The sequence below is a fragment of the Nelumbo lutea genome, chromosome 5 (genome assembly GCF_056320005.1).
Source record: "Nelumbo lutea isolate HS-2025 chromosome 5, American lotus-T2T, whole genome shotgun sequence".
NCBI lineage: Eukaryota > Viridiplantae > Streptophyta > Magnoliopsida > Proteales > Nelumbonaceae > Nelumbo > Nelumbo lutea.
Window position 1 is genome coordinate 32,252,874 of NC_142688.1, and position 10,130 is coordinate 32,263,003.

Sequence of the window (10,130 nt, forward strand, 5' to 3'; positions counted from 1 at the left end):
ACAACTAGTGCGTACCTATTTGAAGGGAAAAGAAAAAATTAGTCACCTCCTTGGAACAGGACCAAGGTTGGGCGAGCCAAATTCTGATGCTTGGGATGAAGAGGACTCCATGATTATGTCATGGTTGTGGAGTTCAATGACACCCGAGATCAGTGATACTTGTATGTTTCTTCCCTCTGCAAAGGCTATTTGGGATGTTGTCCGACAAACCTATTCCAAAGCCCATGACGCCGCTCGTGTCTCTGAGGTCAAAGTGAAGACTGTGGCAGCCAAACAAGGGAGCAGGAGTGTTACAGAGTATGCAAATCTGCTGAAAAATTTATGGCATGAGCTTGATCATTATCGGGTTCTTGAGACAAAGTGCGCAGATGATGCTGTGATCTTGAAGAATTTTATTGAAAGAGATAGGGTGTATGATTTTTTGGTCGGACTGAATGTTGAATTCGATCAGGTCCGAATACAAATTCTTGGAAAAGAAGAAGTGCCTCCATTGAATGAAGTCATAGCCCTTGTCAGAGCTGAGGAAAGCTACCGTGGAATCATGCTTGAGCCTAAAGATCCCGAAGGTTCAGCCATGGTGGCAAGGGGAGGAAGTTACAGTGGTTCAAAGGGTGAGGACAATCACAACTTGGCTCGTGACACAACCACCCGTGACTCTAACGATAACCTCTGGTGCACCTATAGCAAGAAGCCCAGACACACGAAAGATCGGTGTTGGAAACTTCATGGGAAACCTCCCACATCCAGCAAGGAGTGGGGAAATCGAGGAGTTTCAAAAGGAGTTCAACAGGCCCATAATGTCTCCACAACCCCACAGCAAGAACACTCAAGTCAGGGACCATTTAATGATGAAGAAATTGAAAGGCTAAGGCGCTTCTTGAAAACCTTGAAACCAGGAAGTGGTTCTACCTCTCTTGTTCTCTCAGGTGAGTCTTTATCTCTAGTATTACATGCCTCGGCTAGTGTTTTTCCACGGATTCTTGATTCTGGAGCTACTGACCACATGACACCCTCTTCACTACATTTTCTCACCTATACACCCTGTCCTAGTAATAGAAAAATTTCTATTGCTGATGGTTCTTTCACCATAGTGGCAGGGATTGGGAATATTCAAATTACTCCATCCCTATTACTTAAAAATGTGCTTCATGTTCCTAAGTTATCCACTAGCCTTATCTCTATACATAAACTCACCCAGGATGTGAACTGCAATGTTGTGTTCTTCCCTTCTTACTGTGTATTTCAGGTCCAAGTTTCGGGGAAGAAGATTGGATTTGTTAAGGAAAGAGATGGATTCTACTACCTTGAAGCAACCAGCAAATCATCTCACACTGTTATGCATGTCACACACGAGTCATTCTTATCTACCTCCAATAAAGATTTAATTTGGCGTCATCATTTCCATTTTGGTCATCCTTCATCTCCTATTTTAAAAACAATGCTTCCTTCCTTGTTTAAAGGAATTGATGTTGAAACCTTTCATTGTGATGTTTGTGAACTTGCTAAGCACAAAAGGGTTTCTTTCCCAATCAGCAATAAAAGATCTTCAACTCCTTTTTATTTGATTCATTCGGATATATGGGGCCCTTCTCAAATTCCCAACATTACTGGTCCCAGATGGTTCGTCACCTTTATTGATGATTGCACTAGGGTCACATGGTCCAAACTCAGTTTGGTGTGAGAATTAAAAGGTTTCGATCTGATAATGCTACAGATTGTTTTAATCAGAATTTGTCCCCATTTTTTCAGAAAAGAAGGCATTGTGCATGAATCTTCCTGTGTTAATACTCCCCAACAGAATGGGGTAGCTGAGAGAAAAAATGGCCATCTTTTGCAAACCACCCGAGCCTTTCTCTTTCAAAATCAGGTGCCAAAACAATATTGGGGGGAAGCTGTCCTTACTGCTGCCTACACCATAAATAGACTACCATCTAAAGTTCTTGACAACCGAAGCCCAATACAAGTCCTTTCTCAAATTTACCCTGATATTTGAGCCTCAAATAATCTCACACCAAGAATTTTTGGCTGCACTTCCTTTGTTCATGTCCATAATAAGGGAAAATTAGACCCACGAGCAATTAGGTGTGTCTTCTTGGGATATTCTCCAACTCAAAAAGGTTATAAATGTTATCATCCAGCCACCAGAAAATTCTACACCTCCATCGATGTCACATTTGAGGAAGGAAAATCTTTTTTCACTCAACCTTGTCTTTATGGGAAGCCCTCATTAATGGAAGATAAGGCCTCGGATCTACTCTCTCTAGATGTACTACCCTCCTCATAGACATTCAATCGTCAAGAATCACATCCCTCTGAGTCACATTCCTCTGAGCCCCACATTCCCGAGTCTCAACAAGAGTCAAACAACCCGACCATTGAACCAAATTCGGACACTGTTAACTCCACGAATAATGTGCATGATAATGTGAGATATATGTAGGTTTACTCTAGGAGGAAAAATCCAGATCCTCAACCTGTGCAAGTCCAAGATTCAACTCCTAATCCTAGAACTGAGGGATGCTTAGATCCTGAACCTACACCTTCACAGTCTGAGTATGAGTATGACCTACCTATTGCACTGAGAAAAGGAACCAGAGAATGTACCAAACGCCCATTGTACCCTTTAGCCAAATATGTATCATTCCAAAGATTCTCTAAATCCCATAAAAGTTTTCTAGCCAGCCTTAACACCATTCTAATTCCTAATACTCTAGCCGAGGCACTTTCTAATAAGGAGTGGAGAAAAGCCATGAGAGTGGAAATTGAGGCATTAGAAAAAAACAACACATGGGAAGTTGTCGATCTACCAAGAAACAAGAAGACGGTAGGTTGTAAATGGGTGTTTACAATTAAGTACAAATCTAATGGGTCATTAGAAAGGTACAAAGCACGCCTAGTAGCCAAGGGATATACATATCAGGAGACTTTTGCCCCAGTAGCTAAAATGAATACAGTAAGGGTGTTACTGTCGTTGGCTGCTAACTATAATTGGGATTTGCAACAGTTTGATGTAAAAAATGTGTTTCTCCATGGTGATCTAGAAGAGGAGATATACATGGACATTCCGCCGGGTTTTGGACAAGGCATTAAAGGGAATAAAGTTTGTCGATTGAAGAAAGCACTATACGGTCTCAAACAATCTCCGAGAGCATGGTTTGGAAGGTTTACGAAGGTAATGCTGAGTACAGGTTACAAGCAAAGTCAAGGTGACCACACATTTTTTATCAAACACACAGCCTCAGGGGGAGTTACTGCACTATTAGTCTATGTGGATGATATAATCGTTACTGGGAATGATAAAAAGGAGAAGGAAGCATTGAAAAACTGCCTTGCCAGAGAATTTGAGATAAAAGACTTGGGGAGACTAAAGTATTTTCTCGGAATTGAAGTTGCACATTCTAAACAAGGCATCTTTATCTCTCAACAAAAGTATGTTGTTGATCTTTTGAGAGAAACAGGAAATATGGCATGTAAACCAGCTTCACGCCTATAGATCCCAATCATAAACTTGGAGAAGCCAACGAGAATGCAAGTGCAGACAAGGAGATGTTCCAAAGACTAGTTGGAAAACTCATTTATCTTGCACATACACGACCGAATATTGCATATGTTGTAAGTGTAATAAGTCAGTTTATGCATAATCCTAAAGAAGTTTATCTGCAGGCTGCTCATCGAATTCTGCACTATTTGAAAGCTAATCCAGGAAAAGGAATTTTATTCAGGAGAAATGGAGGACTGACTCTTGAAGCATATATAGATGCCGAATATGCAGGATCTCCAGTAGATAGACGGTCCACTTCTGGTTACTGTACCTTCTTAGGAGGAAACTTAGTCACTTGGAGGAGTAAGAAGCAAAATGTAGTGGCTCGGTCAAGTGCAGAGGTAGAATTCAGGGCTATGGCACAAGGAGTGTGTGAATTACTCTGGTTGAAGATAATTTTAGAAGACCTGAAGATTCCACGAGAAGAGCCTATGAAACTATATTGTGACAACAAGTCAGCCATCAATATTGCTCACAATCCTGTTCAACATGACAAGACGAAGCACATCGAAATTGACCGACACTTTATAAAAGAGAAACTGGACAGCAAGTTGATTTGCACTCCCTATGTGTCTACAAAAGGACAACTGGCCAATGTACTTACTAAAGGGCTCAATAGTACAGACTTTCAGAGAATTATAGCCAAGCTGGGAATGGAGGATCTCTATTCACCAACTTGAGGGGGAGTGTTGGAAAATGTGGGGTTACTGGTTCAGATCTGAAAATAGAATTGTATATATTCCTAGGATTGTGGAAGGATTGATTTAGAAAGTTTTTTCTTTCTATTTTTGTACTTTCTATTTTCTCTTCTTTCTATTTTTTCTTCTTTCTATTTTCTTTTCTTTCTATTTTTCTTTCTTTCTATTTATTGCAGCAACTTTCTGTATAAATATGCCTATTGGCAATAGAATGAAACATATCAGTATTCTACCATTCCAAAACACTTTCTTCCCTTCTCCACCCTCTTACATATGTTTTAATGCTCATGATCTTTAGTGAATTTGTTATTTATAAAAAATTGCGGTTTAAAATAGCATCATCTTTTTGAGTCAGTTCTGTATTATCTTCTAACTGAATGTTACACTTTCATATGGAAAACTGCTTATTAAGAAGGTTCTTGGTGGAATTGTTAACTTACTCTTGCAAGAGAGTTAGACTAGTTGGGAAGTATGCTACTAATGGTAGTACCCATACCTGCCCTCCGATTACATGGAAATGACTGCTTCTTTGAACCTCCAACTTTCATTCATTTCTTCAATCTTGTAAAGAACATGAACTTATTTAATTCTCATAATTCTCTTTGCAGAAGAATAATATGGTTTGGGGACCTGAATTATCGTATCAATTTACCATACGAGAAAACACGAGAACTCATATCTAGAAAAGAATGGTCTGAGTTGATCGAGAGGGACCAGGTAATTCAACTTTTATTTCTATTTTGTAAACTAACTTTATGATGCCTTAAAGAATGTAACATATTTTTCCAATGCTGGAATTGATTTAAACTTCAAATCGGTAATGCATAAAGCATTAAATGCGGTTCAGTTTTAGAACCCTATATCTTGAAATTATTTACCTTCTTGAAGCTATTCAACAGTCAAAAATGTCTTCAAGTTTATTGATCAAACACAATTTTTTTTTGTCAGTAACTGCTGGCCAACTTTAATTGATAACTACGTTGAAATTCTTTCTTTTGTATTAAATGGCAGCTTGTAAGAGAACTAAGAAAGGGACGTGCGTTTGGTGGATGGAAAGAGGGTACCTTAAATTTTCCACCCACATACAAATATGAGTATAATTCAGAGAAATATTGTGGAGATGACCCAAAGACTGGGCGGCGTACTCCAGCATGGTATGTACTTGCAATTTTCCATCTGTTGCATTTCACCTTGTATAGCCAATTAATGCAAACTTTAGTTAGTTCCTTTACCTGAATGACCCATTATGTGTGTCTTAATTTACTTTATCCAGTAAATGTAGGGAAATTTAACATAGTTATGCACTATAAAAATCTGTTACAATAGAGTTGTAGGATGTCTATGAGATGAACCATATCCCTGAGTTTCCCCCAGGTTAAATATCTATATATTGTCTATGTTTCCAATTATCTTCTTGATTAATAACTGATTAGGCAACTTTAATAATCAATGCAAAAAGATGCCAATAAAAGAAAAAGAGAAGTGCTCAGGCACTCCCCAGAATAGTTCACTAGGGCTAGCTTCTATTAAATCTAGTTTCCCTGGTGAAATGCCTAAACTGCCATGGCCCTGGAGTTTCCCCTTGTATCTACACGATTATCATCTGAAAATCCCTTTCCACCTCTGTTACTGTATCCTGGATAATAGCACAACCTTAACCTGTGAAGTAACAATAGGATTTCTATCTCGGCTGTCTCCCTGCTCTATTGGTCCTAATATACCATCAATATTTCACCTTGGTTGTTCCTTGAAGCTTCACCAGCTCAGCTCCTGATCTCCCTGGATTTTCAGGAATGCACCCATTAATTTTTTGGAGATTAGTGGAGGGAGCCAGGTTTGAGTCTTTAGTTTTGGTTGAAGAAGAAACCGCATTATCATCCTCTAATGATGTCATCAGGTATGAAGGGCTTAGACTCCTCTCTTGTCTGAACTGAGTTAATCATTTTACTGAAATTAGCTCAAGAATGCTTCCAATTATATATCACGATTATAAAATTTAACATACCAGATCCTGAAGTTCAAGCTTTAACTGGAATTTATCTAGTTGCACGAAAATTTGTGTATACTTTAAATTTTAACATATTACTCTTCGAGATTTGATATGTGTGTCATTCAGGTGTGATCGCATTCTTGCATATGGAAATGGAATGAGGCTATTGAATTATAAGAGGATTGAGCAGAGGCTTTCTGACCATCGGCCTGTGACAGCCAGTTACATGGCTGAGGTAGAGGTTTTCTGTCACAGGAAGCTACAAAGAGCTCTCACATTCACAGATGCAGAGTTAGAAGCTGACGAAGTCATAACAGATAACTTTATGGCAGAACAAACTGCTTAAGTTTTGGAAGGTAAATATCCTTCTGTATGTTATCATGTCCAACACCCCCACCCAATTATGTTCTTTATATTTTGCAATAATTCTTTTTGTTTATAATATTTGATTGATCAACACTCTTAGACCTGTTACTTAGATAATTATAATTCAGAAAACTAGGAAAAGAATTTTCTAGTTTACTCAGAAAAGAACAATTATTGTCAATCTCTTTTTGGTAATAATTGTCTGCTTAAGAGAGATCCGTGTTATTTTATTCCTCTATGTCTATTTTGTTAGGATCAGATGATTAAAATTCATTCTGAAAATCTTTAAAAAATTACTCATGCACATGCACAAGTGTGCGTATTTATGCATCAGTTTCTAACATTGCACATCTTGGACATAGAAGTACCACCAAACTATAAAATAATTTGTTTTGCATTTTGTATGGCATTTCTCCTGCCTCCACCGGCTGCTATGCCATTACAATCCCATCGACGGGGTTTGGAATTTTGGTGAATGAAGTGATCCATAATTTCCCAACTCCCAAGTTGGCTTATTGACTCTTTTGGGTCACTCCACTATCAAGCATAGTGTTATGTTCCTTAGGAGAACTCACCCCTAAAAGCTAGCTGTTAGAGGGAGGGAACCCAAGCACATATATACCCCACAACAGCATCTCATTCTACCGATGTGGGATACCTCACATTAGCATCCCATACTACCAACATGGAACAAATGGATCATAACATTCCACCACGCTCTGCAGTCCCGATGCCCACGCAGGCTGGCTTTGCACCAGTCCACCTAGTCCCAGCCAAACACTGCAATACCGGCATCACCACCTATGCCGCACGATTGCAACTGGGAGGCATTGTGTAGGCTCTGATACCATTTGTTATGTGCCTTAGGAGAACTCACCCCTAAAAGCTAGCTGTTAGAGGGAGGGAACCCAAGCACATATTAGACCGGATCTGCTCCTCACACCTGGCACCTCACAGGCACCTCACATGCACATCCTACCATGCATTGAGAACATCTCCCACACTTATTAATTATTATTCAGGGGAGATGTTCCCAATGAACGGTGGATGTGCATGTGAGGTGCCCATTTGTGAGGAGCAGATCCCGTCTCAGCACATATATACCCCACAACAGCATCCCATTCTACCAATGTGGGATACCTCACATTAGCATCCCATACTACCAACATGGGACAAATGGATCGTAACACATAGGAAACCAGGTCATGATAAAAAAGGCCTTTACCCATTTAAGTTATTATGATGATTCTAAATAAACATAGTTGAGTCAAGAGACCAACTCCTCAAAGTCAATGATAGTTAAGTTATATAAATGCCACCTGTGGATATTGTCAGTGTTTATAAATACATTGTTTTAAAACACAAGAAAGATCGCATATGGGTGCTTAAAAACTTAATACTAGTAGATCTATTGAGTTCTATATTTTCTTTTCCACAAGAATTATCAAGTGATAAATTTTAAGTGTTCTGTATATCTAATTTTACTTTAATATTAGTATATTATAACTATTTGTGTTTAGATTTCTGATTATTGTAGTGTAGAAAGTAGAAACACATTATCAAAATGAACTCTGTGAAATTTATAAAATTATGGTATGATTAAGTTCCTAAATTGTAACATGACTCCCTAATCAACTTCACGTTCAGCCCTGCTGAGCTGAGTAAATCTCTAAGTCAATCTCAATTATTTGATATGCAATCTAGAAAGTAGAAACCAAGAATCAGATATGGTAATTCATGTTTATTTTGGGAACAAACTAATTGACCAATCCATTTAGCTTCGAGTAATTTTACTTTATCTTTCAAATTTAATTTTACTTTGTAATCACATTGGTGCATCTTGTCCCATGCATAAACCTATCTATGAGAAATTCAGTGCTATATGCTTGTTTCCAAATACAAATTTGTGGGGTTTGGTCTCTTTTCCTGCATCAGGTTCTATCCCTCCTGATATGTTTTGTTTCTTTGCTGATGTAGGATATATACGATTTGGAATGTTAATACAGAATGACTGAATGATAATCTTAACATGCACAAAGGTATAGACAGAGTTCTTAAATTTGTTATTTTTTTCATATCAATTCTTTGTTTTGATTTCTTTTTTTTTTTTTTTTTTTTGCAACCAATTCTTTGTTTTGGTTATGCTTTGGATAGCGTTCCATGTCATTAATTCATTATACTAAATGTGTATATATTAATGGCCAGCAGAGCTACTGATGCAAATTAATTGAAAAACAGAGTTCAGTGCGTGTGTGCTGTCTCAATATGTATATATTTGTACTGAATGTGTCTTGCTTAGTTCAATCTTGTTATCATTCTATTTTTCTTTTTGGTAATAAAGCAAGGATCAAGCAGCAAAACAGAAACAAAAACTACCAAGTACCACCAACTCTTCTCATGACTGACTAAAATCTCTAGCCAAGGAGGATAATTCAGTCCATTTGTTCTAGATATGCAAATGAGATCGATTAGCTGCTATCAAAACAATGGACTTCGGACATGCAGAATGAAATTGGATTAGCTGAACTTGATGCATGTTTTAAACTTTTACGGGCTGTGGGACCTATCATTTTGCTCCACGCCGGCCATAAGTGAAAGTGAGAGATTAAGTGGTATGGGCCATCTGCACTCTATGGCTGACATGGAGCAAAACAATTGGTCCCACAGCCCCTAAAACAGCTATATAGGTCAGCTATTCGATCTAATGCAGAATTGGGCATGACCAACTCAGTCTTGTGACTTTTGAGCTCTCATCTGAAGGACTGAAACCTGTGGAATCGGATTGGGGAGAACTCAGTTCCCTTTCTACTCCCATGATCAGCATTTTTAAAACTTAATGTTCTCAAAATATAAAGGAATATTGCTTTTTGAGAATTTTTGGAAGCAAATCGCTGAATCATCATGATACCTTTGGTTTGGCCTAAGATACCTGCTAATTTCTGGTGGTTCTAGGCTGTTCTCAAGGCTGAAATGTTCAATGGGACATTCCTTAAAAAAAAGGAATGCCAAATGCAGCCTTAGACTGCACCAAACCTATCCGTGCAATAGAGAATTTGGTTATCAAGAGTCAAGGTTCTATACTTCTATTGATCCCAGTCTGTTACTGGAGTTTCATCTCATGATGTTAACCCAGATCTAGACCTGACGTTAGGAGGCAACCCTTACAGCAGGAATTCAGAAATATGCAAAGAACATAAAAGCAATGGAGCAATTTGCAAGGGTTTACAAGCTCTCCTGTGCCATTATCGTGTTAAACCGAAACATTAGCAAACAGATGCGTAATTCCAGAAACAAAGCTCAAGATTAACAAAAATCTGGCCTTAACCATTGGTCGTATCATCGTATGTATTAACGTGTTCTCTTTACAAATTACAAAGCTATTCACAAGATCGCACATGCTTTTATAATTTTAGCTGTGGGGTGGGTCTCAGCGGATATATCGCAGAATTACAATTAAGGCTCAGTTTGGAAAGTGTACAAATATAAATATGTAGAGTGCAAATACATACAAAATAATACAAAATACAAAGTTCTG

General features: G+C 38.3%; 1 protein-coding gene across 2 annotated transcripts in view; it reads left to right on the forward strand.

Annotated features, from left to right (window-relative positions):
• LOC148851501 (DNAse I-like superfamily protein) overlaps positions 1-8,898 on the forward strand; it is a 34,253-nt gene extending 25,355 nt beyond the window's left edge. For both annotated transcript variants that reach the window (XM_088944988.1, XM_088944989.1), the window contains exons 9-12: positions 4,848-4,956; positions 5,251-5,393; positions 6,356-6,585; positions 8,573-8,898. In XM_088944988.1, the coding sequence (XP_088801114.1) occupies positions 4,848-4,956; positions 5,251-5,393; positions 6,356-6,575 (472 nt within the window). In that variant the 3' untranslated portion in view covers positions 6,576-6,585; positions 8,573-8,898. The remainder of the gene's footprint in view (positions 1-4,847; positions 4,957-5,250; positions 5,394-6,355; positions 6,586-8,572) is intronic.
• Positions 8,899-10,130: the final 1,232 nt, after the last annotated feature.